The following is a 24,803-nucleotide window of genomic DNA, read 5'->3' on the forward strand; positions in this document are numbered from 1 at the left end:
AATGTGTGGTCATCCATGACCACACATTTCTAGTTCCAACACAGTATAAATGTTGCTTTGGAAAGGAAGTGCAAAATCCTACTGTGTTCTATGCCATCATATACCTGATTACACTGATTTTGCAACACATTTATCATAAGGAATTACATCCTCATGACTCTATTGACACATAGCTGTGCTACCACCTCCAAATATTTGTATTATTGATTCTCACCTTGGAAAATGAGCTCAGAGAAGATGAAAATGTGTTTGACTTGACTCAGGAGGTAGGCCTTGTTAACATTGGGGTGGGGCTTATTGACTCTAGTGCAGCAGTACACTTATCCAGGCCAGTTGTCCAAAGCATTGACATCTCCACTGTAGGACTCCAATATGTAGGTGACCCAGAGGAATACTGCTACGTCAATGCAGGTGACATGCTGTGCATCCAAGTGTGTCCTATTCTGTGTATTTGTGTAGCTTGCATCCAAGTGCCTCACACAGTGTGTGCATGCATACACTGATTCAAGGAGAAATCGATAAACCGCAGCCTTAATAGTCAAGAGGTTCTGACTCACCAGCTCTACTAACAAACACCAGAATGTTAGCATAACCCCTAGTGCACCTCTCACCCTGCAATGGTAATTCTCTACCATTGATTGTTTACCTCATGCTGCAGCTCAGTCAGGCCTCAAGAGCTTATCGCCGCTAATGTGAGTATCTTCCGAGAACTGCAGCTTCTCTTCAACTTTAGTCATCAATCTTACATTGTTACTATTTTTTTGTGCGTAGCTTAGGAAGGTACAGTAGTACTACTGTCTAGTAGTAGAAGTAATAATGTTTCACTACTTGATTTAGGTTTGGCCTTATTGTGAGGATAGCTTTTCCAAAATCAGCTTCACTGCTTTAGGGGAAACTGGAACAGACCCAGTAGTTCTAGTTTGCATGTAACTTTAAGAGCAATTTGCTACCATTTTGCTTTGGTTTCACCTCGTAGCATGTACTGTAGTACATCTAACACTTTACAATCACAGTTTACAACACAACCTTAATAGTTTTGCACAGATTTCTATTACATTGTCAATTAATGGTAGCCATAATCTTGTTTTCATCCACTAATAAGTTTCTGAATGTGTTTTTCTATACTTGCCTTCCTTATTTATTTTTTTTGCAAAAGAAAGACAACAAGCATTCTGGAGGAAAAGGCTTATCTTGGGCTGCCAGCTTATTCCACTTAAAGCCTCCAAGAATGGAGCATGAGCAGAGAAGAGTGGATTGCTCTGGTTTTTCCCTCTCTGTGATGTTTTCATCCTCCACTCCGGTCTTGCTGACAGCCCGGATAAAGTCTTAATACGCAAGACCACAGTTACACTTGTCGTTTCAATGTCATCGCTACTTCTGCAGTGATGCACGTCCACACGTGCAATGCGCATTCACCACTGACTAAATGCTTTAAAAACAAACAAATAAAAAAGATGTGATTGGTGTTTGCACTCGTTTTCCATTCCGCGGCTTGTAGCTGTTGCATCATTCTCTCTGCTCAATCGCTTAACTAACACCCGTGTGCCATTGATGGGTCCGTTTCCTATCGCTTTATGACCGTGACGTGCAGAAATGGTAACTTGTGCTCTCGCCCTTTTCATAATGACAATGAGACATGCTGTGACATTACTAATTGTTGTCACTGCTTTGGCCATTGTTTTGTTCATTTCTGACTTTCAAGTTCATTAGGATTTTTTTTTTGATTGTGTAATAATCGCCATATGATCGCCATATGATTATACTACTAATTCTCTTCCTAATATAATCATTATATTTATAGTTGAGTAATTCACAAAGCTACATAGGAAGGTTTAACGAGATCTATAGGTCCTTTAATTTTCCTTGTTGATTTATGGTTTTGTGGCTTTGCCCCTTGAATAAAACCAGTGTAAGACAATTAGTGAACTCAAGAGGTGATTTTCCACACCAATCATCCCAGTCAAGAATCTATCAGTGCATTTGTGTGGTAATTGTATTGAGGAGTTAGCAGCGGTGGAAACAAAGTTCAGTTAAATGTCCTTTATTTTGAAGAGTAACGTATGTTTGGGCGGCACGGTGGAGACTGGTTAGAGCGCGTCAGCCTCACAGTTCTGAGGACCCGGGTTCAATCCCCGGCCCCGCCTGTGTGGAGTTTGCATGTTCTCCCCGTGCCTGCGTGGGTTTTCTCCGGGCACTCCGGTTTCCTCCCACATCCCAAAAACATGCATTAATTGGAGACTCTAAATTGCCCGTAGGTGTGAATGTGAGTGCGAATGGTTGTTTGTTTGTATGTGCCCTGCGATTGGCTGGCAACCAGTTCAGGGTGTACCCCGCCTCCTGCCCGATGACAGCTGGGATAGGCTCCAGCACGCCCGCGACCCTAGTGAGGAGAAGCGGCTCAGAAAATGGATGGATGGGTGGACGTATGTTTGCTTACTGTGTTCACAAAGACGTACAAAAAAAACTTTATAGGGCACTCATTGAAAATGTTGTACAATGGTTTGTCAGTAATTGTCACATATTTGTAATATGATGTATTATAAATTAAATTCGAGTACATTACATTATTGCCAAGTTCATGATTATTATTGTTACATTTCAATGATGATTGGCTGAGAGAAATCATGTCTGCCTTGTTTGTTCCGCAAACATTTCAGACATGTTTGTGGAGCTCACATTTTTATTCTGAAAACATTTTGGGTTGATGATGAAAGTACATTGGATCCCAATATGAAACACATTTTGAATGTTGCTGCAAATGCGCTCGAAGAGCTTCCCTACTAATTAGAGCAACTACACTCTATGTGTGCTATCGTCGACTGTATCTCTATATTTGAATGCAAGTGCAAATCAAGAAACTACTGTATATACAATTAGCATGTGCATTTGAATACCGTATTAAAAATGTGAGCTAAATGAGATGTCAGTTTTTACTTTACAGGTTTCCTTGATGGATTTTGGTTTATCCTCAAACGTGCTGTTCTATTTTGGGTTTCGCATTTTGACCACATTCTGTCACACATGCAGGTGCCTGTCCTGTGTGGATGGAAAGTTCCCTTGTCACTGGTGCAAATATCGCCACATGTGCACACAGGATGCCAGCGACTGCTCCTTCCAGGAAGGACGCGTCAACACCTCACAGGTGGGTGGTCTCCTTACCCCTCAAGCGAACACACTTACACAAGTGCAACGTAGCACCAATACACCTACCTATATGTATTTATTTGGGAGTATTGATGGAAGTAAGTACAGAAGTGCAAGGCAGCATATGCAAAACTATTGTAGAATATAGTGGCCCACATGTCAAAATTTGGACTAGTCCTGCATGTCTGTTACCAGTGTAATTTTCACAAAATCTTATAACAAGGACAAAGAAAAAAACGGCTCCTCTTCGTTTTGCCAAGACTGCTTTACACAAAGCAGACAGACAAAAAGACAGAACAAAGGACACTATATATAATAAAAGAAAACTTACACTGCCACCTTTATAACACAATCTGTCATAATGTTCTATGCATTTTAATTTGACTTCCAAATTTGAAATTAATCCTCAATCTCAAACAACTGTCAACAAGAACAAATCAAAAATTGACTTGATATTTAGAAGTCGCTCAACGTGTGTATATTTGAATGAGTATCCTGTTTTCCTGGACTCGCCATTGTCATTACTCTGCCTTTTATCGACAGCCTGACTGGCTGAATGGGTGAAGGCTTATAGTGCCACCTGTTGCTTGTTTTGATACAGATGTTGCCATGGCTACCAAGACACTTAGAATCTCGTTTGTTGCACATGCACACAATATGGAATCTACGGTGATCTACACATTGATACTGGAATTAGGTTTATAAAGTTGACATCGAAGGGAAGAGAAAAATGCTGCTTGTTGATGTCAAATATTTAAAATTTTATTTACCCTTTTTTTTTTTTTTTTTTTTTTTAATATAAAATGTTTCCTTGTGTTGGAGGCAAAGCACACTAATATACTTGGGCCAAAAGAAATAGTAGTGTCGCGACACTGTCTTTTTAGACTTAAGTGGTTAAAAACATTCCCCTGCTAATAAACTAATTCACTTTTTGGACAAAATCCCCAAGCCAGACATTGCTAGCATGCATTGGCGTCCATGACATTGCACATGTGCCTGTGTGTGGCCCTTGCTGAAAGCCACGTACATTATACACATACTGCCTGGAAAAGTTTTCCCATGTGTCATTAGTAGTCACGTGTCAAAGTGATTGAAATCGCACTACACTGCTTGTCTTCCCAAAAGCATGTGTTGATGTTTCTCAGACTGACATCACATCATAGTTGAAAGGGAAAAAATGCATCTATCTTTGCCACAGGAAATTAGTACTTGTGCTATGTTATCCTCACAGATGTGCTTGGCCCCTTGAATATAATTCTTCCCTGTCTCTTCCTGGATCTGTAAATATATATAAATCCAGTGTTGTGACATCCGATAAAGAGCGAAGCACATGAGAGGCGACCAGGCAGAAAATTGCTAGTTGGAGAAACACTCGGGCAGGCCATCAACAACAAATGTGCATAAACACAAACAGCGACAGAAACAAACACCAGCAGGACAAACAAACACAGAAACAAACAAATTGTCTTTGCTCCACTGATTCCAACATTTAGTTGGAGGATCCGACTGGGCCCGGGGGTTGTTTCGTATGACTGCATTCCCATTCTGGTATATTAGAGCAACACAAAAATTATATGAAAAGGGAAAAAAAAATAAAACATACATACCATTTCCATTTTTGTTGGGCTTGGGCTGGATGGGCCGAGGCTTCCATCATAGCTCTAATGGCAAACGTGAAAATAAATCCCTCTTTTTGCATTTTTATCCATATGGGTTCTCCCCAAAGGTTACCGGGAATCAAATGCCGTTTATGTTGAAATCTCCTCACAGACAAATCAAACTGTATTTGTGTTTGCCATGGCAATTCTTATTTAACGGGATAAACACTGAGGCTGTTAAAAGGTGAGATACCCCACACATGACAATAACATAAATAATTGTGTTTTCATTGTTGTTATAGTCGCACGATCTGGCCACCCACAATCAAAAATCCATCCAGAGGACTTGCGCAATCAAACATGACCTGGTGTTGGAAAAAAAATTACCTCTAAAGAAAACCTCAAATGAAGAAGCATCAGTAGTTCGGGTTGCTACTCGCTTATCTGGACACGCCACCTTGGTCACAATTTGACTTGACTAAGGACAAAGAAATATTGAACAAGTTGATTCTTCATTTCTGAAGTCCCTTTCACTTTGGCCTTGTTTGCTATGCATCCGTCGACACAACAGGGTTTGTGATCAGAAAATGTTCAACATTTAGGGCCCTATTTTCATTAACTGCGTCAATCCTGTGCATTGAGTGGTGCAACTGTGCACCAAAGGCGGGTTAGACCGGTGTTGGTAATTTCGTGAGCGATGCGCGGGCTTCGCCTCTGTGGGCGTGTTTATAGCTGACTTCAGTCACCGCCAATCAAAATGGCTCCTTTCATTGCCTTTAAATGTGGCGTAACTGACAGTCTCGACAGAATAGCACGATGCGTAAACGCAGCAATCCTTCAGTGCGTGGGGCATTGTCAGTGCTCTGTCCATGGTGTGGCAACAGACAATGTGAGCGGGTGCCCTCATTAAATACAGAATGAGCTAGTGATAACCGCTGGCGGCTTAAATACGTATCTGTATCAGTACCTGTCTGCATGCAGCCAGATCAAGTTCACCAAAATTGTGTTAGACCAGTGGTCTAGTTTGCGCCAGGACTTGGGCGAGGTCTGAGCAGGCGTAAGTTTAGATACTCTCTATCACCAAATTGTCACACCACCACGCACTTTTCCAAGAACACTCCCTCACGGTGCCGGAACGCCGAGCTCGGCGCAAACGCCGCCAAATTGGAAAAAAAGCACAGCGAGCATTGAGCTTGCACGAAAATCAGGATCCGCCAGCTTTTGCGCACCACCGTAGATGCGCTATCTACGAAAATAGAGCTCTTATAGTTGATGACTTCGATTGTTTTCTGAGCGTATCGGCAATCACTGTTAACACACCTCATCCTGAAGCATAACATGTCGGGAGGATCCTCAGATTATTCTGGCCTTTGCTTACTTTGGACACAAGTAAGAAAATTGGGTTTAAAATCGACCTGATTATCTTTGTGTGTATCATTTACACAAACATTTTAAATATTTGTAGTGGTCAAACAATCTTTTCTGGGATGTTGGTTGACCTCTGATCAATCACATCGTAAAACCTTTGTTCACCGCATACAAAATCTTAAGCGACATTTTAAAGTGTAGTAGCACGGTGAGGTAGCGGTTTGCACATTTGCCTTACAGTCGAGTGGCATTGGGTTTAAATTTCAGCTCAGGCCAGCCTGTGTGGCGTTTGCATGTTCTAGCTAAAGTAAAAAGAGTGCTTGGCTGGTGATCAATCCAATGTGGACTTCACCTCTTGCCCAAATTCAGCTGCGATAGTCCCCAGCTCACCTGACAAATGCTACAGAAAATGGATAAATGGATTTTTAACTGCCAACCATGAAAAAAAACTGTAAATATTACAACGTAAACACTAATTTGTTGTCACACAAGTGTAAAATTACATTAACTGGTGAAAAAGACAGCCAGAGTTAATCTTTCATTCATACGGAAGGAGTTAATCTGATGTCTCTCGGCAGAACTCTCAAGTTTGACTTGAGACAAATATTTTTGGAGGGCATTTTGGTTGAATGTCGAATTGTATTTCTGGGACATTCAACTTTCAAGACACACATTGCTGATCGCCACTTTCTTTTTCAAAGTTGTCTAAGTGAGATTTAAGAATAAAAATATCCATAACGACAGGCATTGGTAAATGAGGAGGAGGACTCTGACCTAATTCTATATTATATATAGAATTTAAATCAGTCTATAATAGATACTGTAGCTGCTCCATGGGGAGTTGAACCTGCGGCCTCATTGATAATCCTAAGAAGGCGATGAAGATGAACAGCAGGTGAACACGAGATAAGTGCGTCAGCGCTCCTCTCTGTGTTAATTACGAGATATATCACTATGATGAGTGAGCTGGCTCTGTCTTCATATGTTTGTCACCTCAATGCTGCATTCAACACTAATGTGTTTGTGCGTGTGTGTCACAGCTCATAGTGTACCATGGGGGCACGCCGTTTTTGATCCCTACCAACCCCTTTCTCCTCTATCCTCTTGTTCCCCCCATTAGACGCAACAAGTCAATTAGAAAGAGGCAGATATCCTCTCTCTTTGTCTGTTAGCTTCATAGCTTTCTTTTCATTTTGCGTGTGTCTGCCGCAGCTCAGGCTGGCACACAGCACTGGGCAGCCCAGCTCCGAGGCTCTGTGTCTGAGTCTGGCACAGAGCGAGCTTCCCTTCTCCCTCTGGGTCCGTCTGCCGCTGATAGACTCACTCTCTGTGCATCTTACGTGCGTGTGTGCGTGGGTGTGTGTACGTGCGCGTGTGTTAATTATTCAAAGTGTATTAAAGCTTAAAGATGCATCTCCAGATGCTTCTCTGATCGCCGGCGTGTTTAATGGAGAGAGACAGATGAGATGAGAAGCGAAAGGTGGAGCATCCGCAGTAAAACATACAGGGGAGGGAGTTGTGACGGTGGCCTAGTTGCAAGCTCGCACACACCGCCAGGGGACTCCTTTAAAAAAGTGTGAAGGAATTCTCTACGCGAATTAATATAAACCATGTTTCTGATTTGCACTATGCAAAACTCCCCTTTGGACAATCAACTGTTACAAATTATAGTCCGCAGCTTTAATTGGATATGGTCTGTTTTTTTTTTTCCACAGCGACGTCAAGGATTGAGAGGTAAAGATAATGTTACATAATCTGTAAAAAGACAACTTTGTTTTTGTATGTTCAATATGAAAAATCACACACACACAAAAAAGGAAATACAGCCATACATTTTCTATACGATTTAACCAGTTCACGGTCACGGGGGTCACACGCACACCGTCACCAATGCCAAGCTGCCCTGAACAGAAGTCAGGCAAGTAAGCCAACACGGTGACACAAATCATAATAATGCTCCTAAAATCTTATAATAGTCACTACAAAAACAAAACAAAAAAACACCCGCGAACATGCTGACCTTCCAAATAATTTGATTCGTAACAATATCAATATCGGCGGCACGGTGGTCGACTGGTTAGCACATCTGCCTCACAGTTCTGAGGACCGGGGTTCAATCCCCGACCCGCCTGTGTGGAGTTTGCATGTTCTCCCCCGTGCCTGCATGGGTTTTCTCCGGGCACTCCACTTTCCTCCCACATCCCAAAAAACATGCAGGGGAGGTTAATTGAAGCCTCTAACTTGCCCGTAGGTGTGAATGTGAGTGCGAATGGTTGTTTGTTTCTATGTGCCCCGCGATTGGCTGGCGACCGGTTCAGGGTGTACCCCGCCTCTCGCCCGGAGATAGCCGGGATAGGCTCCAGCATGCCCGCGACCCTAGTGAGGAGAAGCGGAACGGAAGATGAATGAATCAATGAATATCAATATCTAAATGACCATGCATACTGTAGGTGTTCGGCTTTGGCAGATGATGTTTCAGGTTTCGAAGGAATATACGAGTAAGCAGCATAGAGACCGTAATAGTCAGCGGGAGACAGCTATGACAGCGGACTAGACAAGTAAAAAAGGGATATGAGAAATAGTACCTCAAGATGGCGGGAGCAACATAAATCCTGAAGAGATTCTGTGAAGGGATGGAGGAGTGGGAGGAGGACGTGTGGCGTGTTTAACCATTCAGGACTTGAAAGCTTACTTGAGGGTCATGACACACGGTGTGCCTTTGCTTCCTTAAGAACTGCTTAATAATTCTCTGTCATTTGCCTTACTTTCTTGCTTCACAGCAAGTGTCAATCATTTCATTCAGATTACTATACAGTGTCTGCCGAGACAAGACAGGAATGATTTATTCAAACATTCTTAGTTATCTTATAATAAAGTTGCTTCTTTGCTAAGCGTGTTTAGGAATGTACCTAAAGTATGAGTTGGTTAAACTTGGAAGATTCCACCATGACTTCTAATGACCCATACATTTTAAGTGTCAGCCTCTCAGCCTCCAACGGTATGAACTTTTTATGTTTTATCTCGGCTGCTTTACAGCCTTTTCCACCTCGCTCTCTATCCCACATAGTCAGGGACTGAGATGAGTGGGTGGACTCTGCAAAAGAGTTCTTCCAGTTCAAAGTGTCTTTCATTGAATGCAAGTGCACCTCGTCTGGTGCGATGAGGCCTGGCCTCCTTACACCTGACTCCAGTCGAGGGAATCGCTTCATTTGAGCAAAGTAGATGAAAACCTTTCATTTTGAAATGGAGCACAGGGGTAAGTCTCAGAGCTAGAATGAAAGGGAACCAATAACTTACAGTTATAGTCCCTGGTTCATATTCTTATTAGATACAACCATTCCCTTTTCCACTCCAGCCTGGGATTTTTAAGAATTTGGTTGTGGTCTGCAACAGACTCCAACATCTCCATAAAGATCCATCCATCCATCCATTTTCTGAGCCGCTTCTCGTCACTCGGGTCGCGGGCGTGCTGGAGCCTATCCCAGCTGTCATCGGGCAGGAGGCGGGGTAGACCCTGAACTGGTTGCCAGCCAATCGCAGGGCACATAGAAACAAACAACCATTCACACTCACAGTCACGCCTATGGGCAATTTAGAGTCTCCAATTAATGCATGTTTTTGGGATGTGGGAGGAAACCGGAGTGCCCCGAGAAAACCCACGCAGGCACGGGGAGAACATGCAAACTCCACACAGGCGGGGCCGGGGATTGAACCCGGGTCCTCAGAACAGTGAGGCTGACGCTCTAACCAGTCGTCCACCGTGCCGCCTCTCCATAAAGATGTCTGAAATAATCAATTAGCCATTTTAAGGCTTTTGGATAAGATAAGACAGCTGTGGTAGCTCTTTATTTATTTTTTTTGTACATTCTCGATGTCCACTTCGAAAGCCAAAATGTTCTCGTATGTTCTCTAAAGGTGATAATTGTGTGTTAAGGGAACAATTGTGTTGACCCATGAGGATATCTGACCCCAAATGGAAGTGATCTAACGCAGTGGCTCTCACCTGCTGTCATCCCGGCACCCACATTTCCTATTGGTGCAAAGTCGTGATCCAATTTAAAGACGTTAACAGCAATAAAGTTCACGTCCTGTTTAAAAGTAGCCTCTGAAAAGACATGAATAGTTGATTTTATTTTGAAACACTGTTTCAAATGAGTTAATGTACCACCAAAAGCATATTGCTCCCCACGACGGCCACTAGCCACAGGCTAAGCTGCAATGTATTTGTTTACAGAGTAAGACTCGTGGCTAAAGTGTGAGGCAGCTACACACCGTGTTGCCTACCTAATATATTCCATGTGGGAACATGGTACGCTTCTGTACTGTCCCGGAAAAATCTAAATAAGAAAATTAAATATTTTTTACTAGCTATCCGCGACCCGCCCAATATGGGTCCACTTTTGGGTCACCACCCACCAGTTAAGAATCACTGATCTAATGGACTTTCTTCTTCATCCATTTTAAATCAACACCTACAAATGGACCCTCATAAGTTAACACTTACAAGATAGAATTCTGTTAAACCAAGACCATGTTTTTCGGGTTGTTTTTTTCGAGTTGTTATTTCCATTTGCCTTTTTGATTTATCACTCATAGCCCTCTGAAAGTGTAAACACAAACAAAAAAGAATACTGAGTCTTATAGCCTCCTATTTTTTTTTCTATTTGCATACTGGATACACATGTACTGTGTTTCCAGCAATTTTAGGTCAAGTTATGCTACTGACGAACTGTTTGGCCAAGAATATCGGACGCAGGATTGGGCAAAATTATTCGATGAAAAAGGTAGATCAGTTATGCTGCAATTTTCCTTCCATTTTCATGAATGGTATTTATTATGTTTACTGTAAATCTGAACACAGACGGGGGTTGTTTTAAAACCTTTTAAAAAAGTAATAAAAGTAAAGTAAAAACAGCAGTAATTATTATTTTCACTTGTTTGCGAAGTGAACCATCGCACTTCTGGTGCATATGTTCAAAATCAAATCTGTAAACCATTTATTGTTCAGGGAAGTGTTGTATAACATCTGAACTTTATTTGGGGCTTATCAGAGGCACTTTAAATGGTAGCAGGTGTGCGCTGACTCCCATCGGACATGAGTTTGAATTCGACTGGCTAATTCTGAACAGAGCCGCATGGCCAGTTATTAGAGAATATCCACACTTGTGCAGCCACTTTATATCGGTTCTTTAGTTTTACTTCCCCTCTGGAAAGGATTTTTTATTTTAAAATTGAGTTGTACAGGGCGGCACGGTGGATGACTGGTTAGCAGATCTGCCTCACAGTTGCGAGGACCAGAGTTCAAATCCTGGCCCCGCCTGTGTGGAGTTTGCATGTTCTCCCCGTGTCTGTGTGGGTTTTCTCCGGGTACTCCGGTTTCCTCTCACATCCCAAAAACATGCGTGGTCGATTGATTGAAGACTCTAAATTGCCCGTAGGTGTGAATGTGAGAGCGAATGTTTGTTTGTTTGTTTATATGTGCCCTGCGATTGGCTGGCGACCAGTTCAAGATGTACCCTGGCTCTTGCCCACAGTCAGCTGGGATAGGCTCCCTAGTGAGGATAAGCGGTACAGAAAATGGATGGATGGATGGATGGAGTTGTACAGGTTATAGGTCACATTAATGGTGGAACATTTTTTTATATGACTTATCTTGATCTTGTTTTTTAATATCACAAATACCTGGCAATTGAACAGGGTGTGTGTAGAAATTTTAGATCCACTGGATAAATGGGCAAATAATTAGTGTGAAAATGAGAAGGTCAATTTTATTAGTTAGCACACACACCTGCGAACCCGCTGCATATTTCTAGCGGCTGCTATCGATCCACCAGCTGATGCCTTGTCCCTCTTCTTTGACTGTTCGAGCCTTGATAACATCTAGATTGACATGCAATCACGCTTGGTCATCGGCGATAACGCACAGAACTCCGCTGTTCTAATAGATATGTGTGTGAAGAGGTCTGTACAGTCAGTGGAGTAGAGGTCAGTTACTTTATCTTTTCTCCAGCCTTGTTGTGATCCACAAGGGCCAGAGACCACCATGCTAGAGATAACGATCTTGGATCAGTATCTGTGAACCCAGAACAGCCAAATGTTTTAACAGCCATTAAGTGTTACACAGTATTATTCACTTGAGGTTATACAGCACATGCAAAAAAACAAAAAAAATAAATTTAAATGATGTCCAAGAGCCTCAAAGTATAAAGGTTCCCAGTTCAATTCAATCTTGGACCACACGAACCAGCCCAACTTTTGGTTTTGCTGTGTGAGGTGTGCATGTTCTCCCCATACCTGTTTGAGTTTATCCAAGTTACACACACAAACAAAAAACACATGATTCAATTCCAGGTAGTTCTCTTGACAAAGCTACTTACAGACCCTTTCCAATAAATTAGAATATCATGAAAGATTTCCACAATTCCATTCAAAAAGTGAAACTTTCATATATTATAGATTCAGGACCCATAATTTAAACAATTTCAAGTATTTATTTGTTTATTTTTACATAATTTGTGCTTCAGGCACATAAAACCCACGAAATCAGGAATTCATAAAATTTTAATACTGTGAAGAAATCAGCCAAATTTTTGCAGGCTGTAAATGTTTCAAACCGAGTGTTACACACTAATCATCTACTAAACTCAAAGCACCTGCACAGGTTTCCCCAAGTGTAATTAAATTACTTCAGTTTGGTTCAATTGTCTCAGTTGGGTTCAATATGGGGAAGACTACAGACTTGACAACTGGCCAGAAGACCGTCATTGATAGGATGGGTAAGCCACAAAAGTTCATGGCTGTGGGCTTCAGAGGATTGTCAAACAGAGAAGATTCAAGAATCTAGCAGAGATCCATAAAGAGTGGAATGAGGCGGGAGTCACAGCTTCAAAAATCCCCACATTCAGATGCATCCTGGAGATGGGCTACAACTGTCAGGTTCCTCGGGTCAAGCCACTTCGGAGCCTGAGCCAACGTAGGAAGCGTCTTAAATGGGCCAGGGAGAAGAAGAACTGGACTTTTGGCCAGTGGTGCAAAGTCCTCTTTTCTGATGAAAGTAAAGTGTGCCTCTCATTCGGGAATCAAGGTCCAAGGGTTTGGAGGAAGACTGGTGAAGAACAGAACCCAACCTGCTTGAGGTCCAGTGTGAAATATCCAGTCAGTCATGATTTGGGGTGCAAAACTTGGTAAACTCTGCTTTTTTAAAATCCACGGTCACCGCAACAGTCGACCAGAATGTTTTAGAGGACTTCATGATTCCTTCTGCTGAGGATCTGTATGGAAATGGAGATTTCATCTTCCAGTAGGACCTGGCCTCTGCTCATACCACCAGAAGCACCAAAACCTGGTTTGATGCCCATGCCATCACAGTGCTTGACTGGCCAGCCAACTCGCCAGATCTAAACCCCATTGAGAATCTGTGGGGTATTATCAAGAGGAAAATGAAGGGCCCCAGACCCAAAAACAAAGAAGAACTGACAGCAAGCACGAAGGAAATTTGGGCTTCCATAAATCCCAGGCAATGCCACGGCGCATCGAGGCAGTGATTAAAGCAAAGGGATTCCCAACCAAGTATTGAAGATTAACATATCGTTTTGAAAGTACCATATTTTGATTGATTTGTGAAAGTAATTTCTTTCTTATTTTTTCTACAAAAACTGAGAAGTAAATGGTGATTTTTCTTCACAGTATTCACATTTTTTGAATTCCTGATTTTGTGGGTTTTATGAGCTAGAAGCCCAAAGTATGTAAAACTAAACAAATAAATACTTGAAATTGCTTAAATTATGTGCCCTGAATCTATAATCTATGAAAGTTTAACTTTTTGAATAGAATTATGGAAATAAACTTTAGCATAATATTCAATTGGTTTAGGAAAGGGTCTGTGTAGACAGTTCTATCTGTGTCCACCGTTTGTCTGGAAGAGCTGCAGATCAGATTAAGAAATCACCTGCTGTTTAAATTGGCATTTGGAACGATTAATGAACTGAAAGGAATGTTCAAGATGGTTCACTCAGCACCAGGCAGGAAGAAATGAAGGGCAATTTTCAAAGGATGCCTTCTGCAGGTCCCAAACAGTGAAGCTGTCGAGGGGGGGGAAAGAAGATGTCTGGTCACACCTTTTGAATGTGATAACACAGAAACACTCAGAATGCTTCTTTCCTGTATTGAGATGCAGGATACGGTCTATTTTGGTGAACTAAATAGACAATTATGTGTATGTTCAGTAACAAATATTGTACTGTATATGCGATGGCATATACAGTATGTTGTGCTGTTTAACCTGTTTAACCTCTCTCTGTTTGGATTTTTCATATAGTAATCTGCGGCACGTTCACATTATCATCTGTTAAGGAGACTATTATATTGTGTATCTTTTTTTTCGAACCACAGACAAAACTGTCAGATGTGATGCATCAACTGAAGAAGTTCCGCAATATGCGCTAGCTTCATTTGCGAGGAGATATAGATACATAAAAGGGATATTTACTGAGATGAGAGCGAGAGATCCAAAGAGGCGGAATGTTTGAGGAGATTCACGGAGATGGAGCCCTGCACTGTTTCTATGTAGATTAAACGGATTAGATACATGCACCATTGCACTTTATTGAGATATTCTGTGTTAAGCGTATCTTTTTCTTTCTGTTGCACCTTGTCCTTAATCCATATTATTGTGTAGTACTGAGACATTGCTCAACAGATGACTCATTCTTCTCTCGTGGGAGATGTGGTCATCATATTGCTACCTTTTCCTTTCCGTGTGTGTGTGTAAAGTAAAAGTACCGGTCGTTGGGGTCTTGTCCCCTCCTTTCTGAAATGGTTCATTGGACTGTAACACTAATCCATGGGGACCCGCTTTGCTGTGGTGACCCCTTGACACACACACACACACACACACAGACACGCACACGCACGCGTATACACACAGCAATACATCCTCATCCATCATACTCACAGAGTGTCAGCGCTGCGGGAAGGTGGCCTCGTGGGTGATGGCCAGCAGCCAATCAGTGCTCTCGCCTCATCTCTGACATCACCGTGGTTAGGACGTCTTCTTGCAGATAGAAAGTATTATAATTATAAGGAGGAAAGATAGCAAGCAGACGATCTGATGGCTTTAGGTGTCTCACAGTTACATGTAAATGAAGTATTATTGCTGTTTTTTTCCTGCTTCTTATTCCTCAACTTAGTACAGTGAACCCCCACATACTCGCTGTTTGCCACCCGTGGATTCACCTATTTGCAGATTTCGTTACATTTTTTTCAATTTTTGTTCATGTTTTTTCCAATTTATTTTCATTTTGCATTTTCTTTTTCTCGGAAACAACGGCGCAGACAAGTCTTTCAAATTGGCAAACACACGCAACCTTGCGCTTGCACAAAAATCTGAATCCACTGGAATTTGCACCCCGCCGCTGATGCATTGTCTATGAAGATAGAGCCCGAACAGTCAAACATACAAATACAAAGTGACAACCCACACAATGAGCATGGAAGAGATGCTAACACTGAAGTAAGCATGTGGTAACGCCGGGCAGATACTGCAGGCTCCTCATGTCACTCACTAGGCCAATGGCGTCCGGAATGGACGCGCTAAACGCTCACGTTTTCAACTTTAGTCCAACACGCGATGTTCTATTTCCCTTTTCATATGCCTATTTTCCTTCTTTTTACCATTATTTGTGCTATTTTCTTCCTTTAGTTAGACCCCTTTGTGTGTTTCCCTCTAGATCCCTTGGAGATTTCATTAAATATACCAAAAACTTCTATTTCATAAAATGTAGCAAGCTTTAGATATGAGACTGATAAAAAAGTTTCTCGTCACTCTCCCTAAATTTTATACATATAAAAAGTGACGTGGTGCCCTTTACGAGGCAAATTAGTTTGATTTTAACGTTAAAGCGTAACTCGAACTAACCCGGAAGTGAACGCAGGCGTTTAACTTCCTTCGTATCTATTTAATTTCAACCAATATACGCTGCACAGTTTTACGTTTTATGTATATTTTACAACTAAGTGCTAATATATTAAAACATATGGTGGAAAAAAAATGGCGGTGTTTTTATTTGGGGGAACAGATTAATGACATTTCAAATTTTTTCAATACGATGAATTGATTTGATATGCGTGTAAGTCAACGTCACACTGGAAAGACAGGAAAGACAGTGGCGTGATTTTTGTTGGTTTGGTTTGGGTCGGTTTGGTTGTTGGGTCAACAAATTAGTGTACTGCCTGAGTTTGATGCTTTGGAATCCTTGCTGTAGTTCCACACTTGCCACACAGGAGTGAGTGTAATTTGAAATGTAGAGTCGTAGACAAACTCAATTCTGCTGAGGGCTCACCTTCACAACCTCGATCAGAGTGTCAGTGTTTTGCCCTGTGGCTAATGTAAAACATTCCCCAGAACTAAGAATATACTAAGTGACTTCACAGTGCCAGAGGGCGAGATTAACTTTGGTGTGGAGTAGAAGTGGGTCGGTTGATATGAGTGTGCGTATGTGTGTGTCTGTGTGGCTCTGCATGTTGACCACGTGAGGATGAGTTTAGCTCAAAGCCATGCAGTTGACTCCCATGTAGCAGCGCTCCAACTTGCCCTCCCTCCTCAGGTCTCATTTCCCACTTTAATAAATAAGCGAATTGCTCCCATGAAGGGAACCTTGCTTCTTTTCCTCTTCTTCCCCCGCGCTTCACCTCTCCTCGCATTCTGCTCACCCACTGGTTTATTTCTACTCTCCTGTGGTCAATCTTTTACTGGTACTACAATTAATATTATGTAACAGTTCTTTGCATTTGCCAATTACAGTTCCGTGAAAAAGCATTGGTCCGTTTCTCAAATTCTCGTATTTTTGCATAGTTTCCCCACTTTAATGCTTAAGATCATCAAATAAATAAATGTAAATATCAAACAAATATGACCCAAGTGAACATAAAATGCTGCTTTTAAATGGTTATTTCACTTATTAAGGGGAAAACAACTATTCAAAGTTACCTGAGAAAACGCATTGCGCCCCCCCCCCTCTTGTGAAATTATGAATTAATTGTGGCTAATGACAACTTTTGGTTAATTTTCACTGATCACACCCAGGCCCAATTACCTCTAGACCTGTTCAATCAAGAAATCATTTAAACAGAACCTGTCTGACAAAATTAAGTCGGACAAAAGATCTAAAAACAGCTGCAATAAAAAGGACATGACCTAAAGAAATTCAAGAACAGTCGAGAAAGAAAATAATTGACATCTATCAGTCTGGAAAGGGTTACAAATCCATTCCGAAAGCTTTAGGATTCTAGTCAACCATAGGGAGAGCCATTACTCCTCAGTGGTGAACCTTCACAGGAGTGTCCGGCCTACAAAGATAACCCTAATGGAACAGCAATTACTCATCCAGGAGGCCACAAAGGAACTCGGGACAAATTCTAAAGAACTGCAGGCCTCCCGTGCCTCAGTTCAGGTCAGTGTTCATCATACAACAATAAGGAAGAGACTGGGCAAAAATGGCATCCATAGCAGAGTTCAAAGGCGAAAACCACTGGTGACCAAAAAGAACATAAAGGCTCATCTTACTTTTTGCAAAAACAACATCTGAATGATTTCCAAGACTTTTGGGAGAATACTAAGAAATGAAGTTGAGTTTTTTTGGAAGATGTGTGTCTCGTTACATCTGGCATAAATGTAGCAGGATAACGATCCAAAACAAACGAACAAGTCAACTTTGGAATGGCTTCGAAAACAAAATGAATGTCTTGGAGTGGCCTAGTCAAAGTCCAGACTTGAATCCAATTGAAATGCAGTGACATGACCTTAAAAAGGCCGTTCATGCTTGAAAACTCTTCATTTTTGCTGAATTAAAACAATTCTGCAAGGAAGAACGGGCCAAAATATGTCCACAGAGATGTGAAAGACTCATTGCCAGTTCTAGAAAATGCTTGATTTCAGTTGTATTTCAGTTTCCAGAGTAGCATCTGCTCCATTTGCACACTGATTGAGGAGTATCTGTAACATTTGCACAACCGACATTGTCCCAGATGATCGCACTACTTGTCACTTTCAACCGCATACACTCCTTGAAGTCTCAGCGCCCTTTGCACAATGGTCATTGCACCGGACTATTGCAATATTAGTCGTTCGAACTGCTCTAAGTGCTAGAGGACTCTGCATCTTTTTGCACAATTGTTTTTTGTCAATGTCTTTATGTCCCCAAAGTGTTCTGTAAATTGACTGTTTGTTGTACTAGAGCGGCTCCAACTACCGGAGACAAATTCCTTGTGTGTTTTGGACATACTTGGCAAATAAAGATGATTCTGATTCTGATTCTGATTCTGATTCTAAAGATGATTCTGATTCTGATTGTAGCTGCTGAGGATGGCCCAACCAGTTAGGAGGTTTAGGGGGCCATTACTTTTTCACAAAGGGCCAGGTAACTTGGAGTATTTTTTTCCCCCTTAATTAATCCAATCACCATTTCAAAACAGCATTTTAAGTTGACTTGGGTTATATTTGTCTGATATTTACATTTATTTGATGATCTTAAGCGTTAAAGTGTGGAAACTATGCAAAAATATAAGAATTTGAGAAGCGGACCAATACTTTTTCACAGCTCTGTCGGTTGTCATTGACTAATTGTTTAATCATCGTGTGTAAATTTTGATTTTCAGTTTTTAGTTACCCAGCTGAGAATTATTATTATTTTTTAAAATATATTGTACTTTTTTTCCCCAAGATGTTCCCAGTAGCCCTTTGTAGACTAAGGAACCATATTTGGTAACTTAACGTCATTATAACGGAGTAGAACTGTATGATTTACAAAATTTTTGTAAAGGGTCCTTGGATGTTTTTAAGATAAAATATTATTATTATTATTATTATTATTATTGATACCACAAGAGCATATATGAATGGATGATTTACCTTTTTTAAATATTTTTTTTGTATTATATTAATGTCTATATTGATGTTACTTAATTTATGAATAATATTATAACCTACAGTTTGATAATAACAGTTTTCAAAACCTAAATGTGAACCGAAACGTTTGTCTACCCCTGTAAGCAAGGGGATAAGATGTCTGTTGCACTTTTATGAAGTAGCAAAGCAAAGGGCATCATCATCATCCAGCCTAGAGAAAAAGTTAAAAAAGATAAAGATCACTTGAGCGCAAGTGGGAAAAGAACAAGTGCAAAGGGGGGGCAGTGAAAGAACTGAGAATCCCCCCCAGTCAGAGGAGATTGTTGTGTGTGTCGTTGTGTAGCGGTGCGCCACTATCTGATGCAGACTCAGCTCTGACATCTGTCACCGCTCCTAATGAAACAGCTCCCACGATCCTCTGCTGCCAGCTTTTTTTGTTGTTGTTGTTGTTTTTTTTGTTTTTGTTTTTTTGTTCGCGTATAAAAGTGTTTGTGCGTGTGTGCCGTGCAGTGTGCCGTGCAGCATTTCTGTGTCGTAATTGGAACAGATGCTTGAACATGCTCCTTAAACATTAACAATAGCTGCTACTTCAGACGAGATGCTTCACCATCGAGCCCACGTATTTGGTCGCACACACACATCCTTTTTTTCATTCTATTAGAGCCTTGAGGCATAGCGGCAGTCCATCACTGTTCCATCACCACCTGTGAATACTTCAGACTTGAACAGTCGGCCATTCTTGTTGACAATCTGCTTCACTCCAGCAACCACATCGATTTGTTCTCTGCTTTCTCTTTTTTTCGCTCTTCCTCTCCTCTCCATCAAATACGAGCTATCGACTGGGACAAACCTCTCATAAAAGTTACAAGCAATTATGAAATGTGTCTATGTATTTTGAAGACAGTTATTATTTACCAGAGAACAATTGAGGATTGATTTGATGATTGTGTGGACATTTGATGGCAGACTCAATCAAACACCAATCAAGACAATTTTCCTCCACATTATCACCACGTTACTATCAGACCAAGCCAAAGTGCTAACAAACATTTGAACAATATGTCATATATTTTATCTTTATTTTTTAGATAAACACATTATGGAATGTCACGACCATTTTTTTTTTTTTTAAATAACCATTTGGCAATGTGTGCATACTGTATCTCTCTATCATCCATTCTACACAGCTGACAAAGAACATTTGACTATTTGACTATTATTTAGAATATGTTCACATCTTGCCTGTTTATAATAGTACAGTACATTATACACAAACAGATTTCAAATATTCTACCTCCTGCAATTACAGTATGTGTATGACATGGTTTGAGATCTGTAATTGACTAAACTTGCCACTAATTTTAGCACTCTAATTGACCTTTTACCGACTTATGTGTTGGAATGCATGGGACAAATATAAAAGCTGACAAGTGGTACATGTTGAGTATTGATTTAGGACAATGCTTTGATATGTTGGCCTATTCTGTGAGTATAAATACAATTACAGATGGTATTATAGAGCTATAGAATGTTTTTGTTCAAGTACGCTTATTTACAAATATGGGTTGGTTTACAAAATTTTATGTTCTCATTTTGGCAAATTGCATCCCTGACTGTGGAGCATATTAGTAAATGTAATAATAGCATGAATAATACACATTATAGTCTAAACCTATTCAGTGTAATCTGCCGAGAGGAAATTTCATCTCAGTGCTTTCATTTGGATTTTTTTGAACTGTGGGCCTGTGAAGCCCTTTGAGATTATTTTGTAATGAAGGGCTCTGTAAATAAACTTGACGTAACCTGACTTTCAAAAAAGGTATATTTGGATGGATGAACAGTTTCATAGAAAACAGGAATGATTGTTAACGACTTCCCATTATAACTGGTGTGTAAAAGTCCTTTTAAAGTATATTTGTGTCTATCCGCTCTGAATTTGAATGTATAACCATTACTAATCATCATGTCCAGAACACTTTGTCCGTCCAGATCTGTATCTTCACTGAGAGAACCCTCTTACTTTTCCGGTCACATCTCAACCTCTTTTTTCTTAATTTTCTTATATCCAGGAGTGTCCTCAAATCCTGCCCTCGACTCAGATCTATATACCTGCTGGAGTTATGACGCCAATCACGCTGCTGGCACAGAACCTGCCCCAGCCACAGTCCGGACAGAGGAACTACGAGTGTATTTTTCACATTCAAGGCGACACGCTCAGCGTCCCGGCCCTGAGGTTCAACAGCACAAGCATCCAGTGTCAGAAGAGCACAGTAAGGCACCGCGCACCGACTATTCATGTGGACAAGCCAAAATCCACAAAGCTATGCAGTTTAATGGAGACAGCTTCCAAAGTATGTTGCCCTGATTCATGTGAGCTTCTATATAGGCTGTGGAGTTTGGGGCGAACAGTGTTGTTCAGGAGATAGAGCGATAGTTTTGTCAATTGAAGGTCACACATTTGACAGCTGGTTTCCTCTTTATTAAGGGCCCTTGACAAAGTTACTAAAACCACAGTTGCCCTTGATTGTTCGGATGATTCATTCCCAAGATTTCATATGTAAATGAATCCCATCTGCCGTTTTTTTTTTTTTTTTTTTTTGCCAATAGCCGTGATAGTTAGCTGTTTTGCAGGTTTGTATATTGTGAGTTTTTGATGTGAATGCTTTATCTTAAGCATGGATACATCCAATCTCTACCAATCCAATCAAGGTTCAACATATTTGTGTTCCTTCAGATCTGGACATCTGAAGCTGGTCAAGCGTAGCTCTTCATCATTTGTCCATAGAAACTTATTTAACAGCTTTGCAGTGTTACTTTTGTGAGGTTTGTGTGTGTGTCGGTACAGGGGTTTCATGTTAAAATGCCAATCTTTCTCTTCATTGCCACTTCTCCGTCTTCGCTTTCAGTCAAACTGCCAGAGTTAACAAGTAACAGGAGCAGACCCTTTAAGTTTCAAGTTGATTTCCTGTGGTCTAACTGTGGTGCGACGCAGAAACAACACCAATTATTACATTCAGTATTAATGCCATTTAAGGCACTGCATAGCGGATAGCTAGTCCTTGCATTAATCTCTGAATGTGGCATCTGTCTTTTCTTGTGCTTGTCAGATTGTTTTCCCAGCTAAAGGTACTCCCACTTGGATCTGTAACGTGTGCCTGATTTACAGCCGCCTCGGGCTGGTACACACATGAAGACACGGGCTGTTTTTGTCCCGATTTCAAGCCCTCCCAGCCAAGTACATCGAACGCCAGACTGTCTTACAGTATCCAATAAGATTATCCTTAGGTTTGATGTGTGTTAAGAGTGGATTCATCCCGATTATAGGGTCGGAAACTGGTCGGGGCCGACACTCTTAAATATTCAATATCAATATTTACGACCAAAAAGCCGAGTCATCACGCCGTGAATTGTGACGTGGAACACAATGTAGTCAATCAAGAAGTGCCCTGACTTACGGTAACGACCGTAAATAAAAACAAACTGATCTTACCCAATATGTTTTATTTTTTCCATTTAAATGGGTTCCCCAGACGGCAAGAAATATTTTACAAAGTAAGTCTTTTTGACCATACTTGAACTCCTCCACTTGGGGCAGGATCTCTTCCCCGACCCGGAGAGGGCACGCCACCCTTTTCCGACTGAGGACCACGGTCTCAGATTTGAGCTGATTCTCATCCCAGCCGCTTCACACTCGGCTGCGAACCGCTCCAGTGAGAGTTGGATATCACGGCTTGATGAAGCCAACGGAACCACATCATCTGCAAAAAGCAGAGATGAAATTCTGAGGCCAAGGACAAGAACAAGATCCCAGATACAAGCGGCCAAAATAAGTTTCCTCCGCAGGGTTTCCGGACTCTCACTTAGAGATAGGGTGAGAAGCTCGGTCATCCTGTAGGAGCTCAGAGTAGAGCCGCTGCTCCTCCGCATCGAGAGGAGCCAGATGAGGTGGCTGGGGCATCTGATTCGGATGCCTCCCGGACGCCTCCCCGGGGAGGTGTTCCGGGCACGTCCCACCGGGAGGAGACCCCGGGGACGACCAGGACAGGCTGGAGAGACTAGGTCTCTCGCCTGTCCTGGGAACACCTCGGGATCCCCCCGGAAGAGCTGGATGAAGTGGCTGGGGAGAGGGAAGTCTGGGCGCCCCTGCTAAAGCTACTGCCCCCGCGACCCGACCTTGGATAAGCGGTAGAAAATGGATGGATGGATAGTGTCTTTTTGGAGCGTCATTGCCGTTTAAAAACAAACTACTTCCGACATCCTATGGAAACCGCCGGGGAACATTGGTGCATACCCAAAGTGTTTCTTCTGTAGTCACGTGATATTTCGAGATCAGCGGCGGAGCAAAATCTTTGTGTGTGGTGTTCCTTGTTTTGCACACCACACACAATGCTGCAAAGTGTTAAATGGCTTTTTTTTTTTTTGGTCTTGTTGTGGGTCTGTAGCAGATAAAAAGTCTTTCAAGATTTGAAAAATGTTTGTGTGGACAAGACCTGAGCTCACCCACGACCCTAGTAGGGATCAAAAATGGATGGATGGCCTACGATAAAGCACGGCTGTCATCATGTGCTGTCATCTGCGTTCATCTAAAATCTTGACATTTTACAAGAACCCCTACTTTGAAATTTAGGAAGATGCAAGACTGTCGGCAATCCGCTTTGTGCCTGTGGAATAAAACCAGCCGATCATCCACAGCACGTGAATGCAAATTGCGATTTGTTTGACCTACTCAGACCCGTTGGACTTCTCTGTTCCTCGCTGTACAAACTGTCGGATACATTCAAAAGGAGCAGGGAGATAATTAATAATTGCACAACAGCGCTGAAGATAAAGTTGGCAGAAATCCAATTGTTTTTGAGCAATGCAACAGATGTCAGCATTGCTGAATTGTTTTAACAATTAATTCAAATGTTCTTCTTATTGTCATAGATCTGTTTTGTTTGATTCTACAGCAGCCGGTTTAGGCAGCAAAAGAGTAATTGTAGCCCTTTGCTGGTTGCTGCCAAGCTGTGATGTACTTAATGCCTTCAACATGTGTTGCAGTCTTGAGAATCCACAAATTTATTCATAAGCGTAGTATAGTTTTCTAAAAATGCTCATAAAAAAATTTAAATAGAAAATCTAAACAGGGGTTCAAATAGTGTTGGTGTGTGTGCATGTGCATGCGCGCGTGTGCACACACCATGTGAGTACACCCATGTGGTTTTATGAGCCTCCTTGTCAGGTGGGACTGTGATAGGATCCAATGAAGGGAGCTGTAGATGAAATGATGATAAATTGCAGCGTTGTTGTCGATTGACGGAAACACACACACGTATATACACACAGGACAGCGAGGCAAAGAGACGAACGATGACAAAGCAGCGAGGAGTGTGATGGAGGAGGTTGAACGAGTAAAAGATAGTACTGAATTAAAAAAAATAAACGAATGCATTGAGGAACAAAAAAGCAGAAGCAGATTGCATGGTTGCGGGGTAGTGTATAAAAGACGCACATGTTTGAGAAAGTAATCCTGAAGGAAACAGGAAATCATAATATGTGCATAAAATGTGCAGATATCAGCTATATGTATTGGGGGATTGTAAATTGTCCAAAGCATTAAATGTTGTTTTTCAGAGATAGTGTAATATACTAAACTAAGTTGTGCAAAATAAAAAAATTTTACCCTGTTTTTCAGCAGTTATATATACAAAGTACAGCATAGTAATTTCTCAGCCTAATAGAATACAATTAGCACGTACATACTACTACTACCACCACAGCTACTACTACTCAGTACGGTATGCATACAC

The 24,803-nt window shown here is 41.4% G+C and overlaps 1 protein-coding gene across 2 annotated transcripts in view; it reads left to right on the forward strand.

Annotated features, from left to right (window-relative positions):
* LOC133400220 (plexin-A1-like) overlaps positions 1 to 24,803 on the forward strand; it is a 187,461-nt gene that overhangs the window by 103,842 nt on the left and 58,816 nt on the right. For both annotated transcript variants that reach the window (XM_061672672.1, XM_061672665.1), the window contains 2 exons: positions 3,028 to 3,142; positions 21,084 to 21,284. In XM_061672672.1, the coding sequence (XP_061528656.1) occupies positions 3,028 to 3,142; positions 21,084 to 21,284 (316 nt within the window). The remainder of the gene's footprint in view (positions 1 to 3,027; positions 3,143 to 21,083; positions 21,285 to 24,803) is intronic.

This window comes from Phycodurus eques, chromosome 1 (assembly GCF_024500275.1).
Source record: "Phycodurus eques isolate BA_2022a chromosome 1, UOR_Pequ_1.1, whole genome shotgun sequence".
Taxonomy (NCBI): domain Eukaryota; kingdom Metazoa; phylum Chordata; class Actinopteri; order Syngnathiformes; family Syngnathidae; genus Phycodurus; species Phycodurus eques.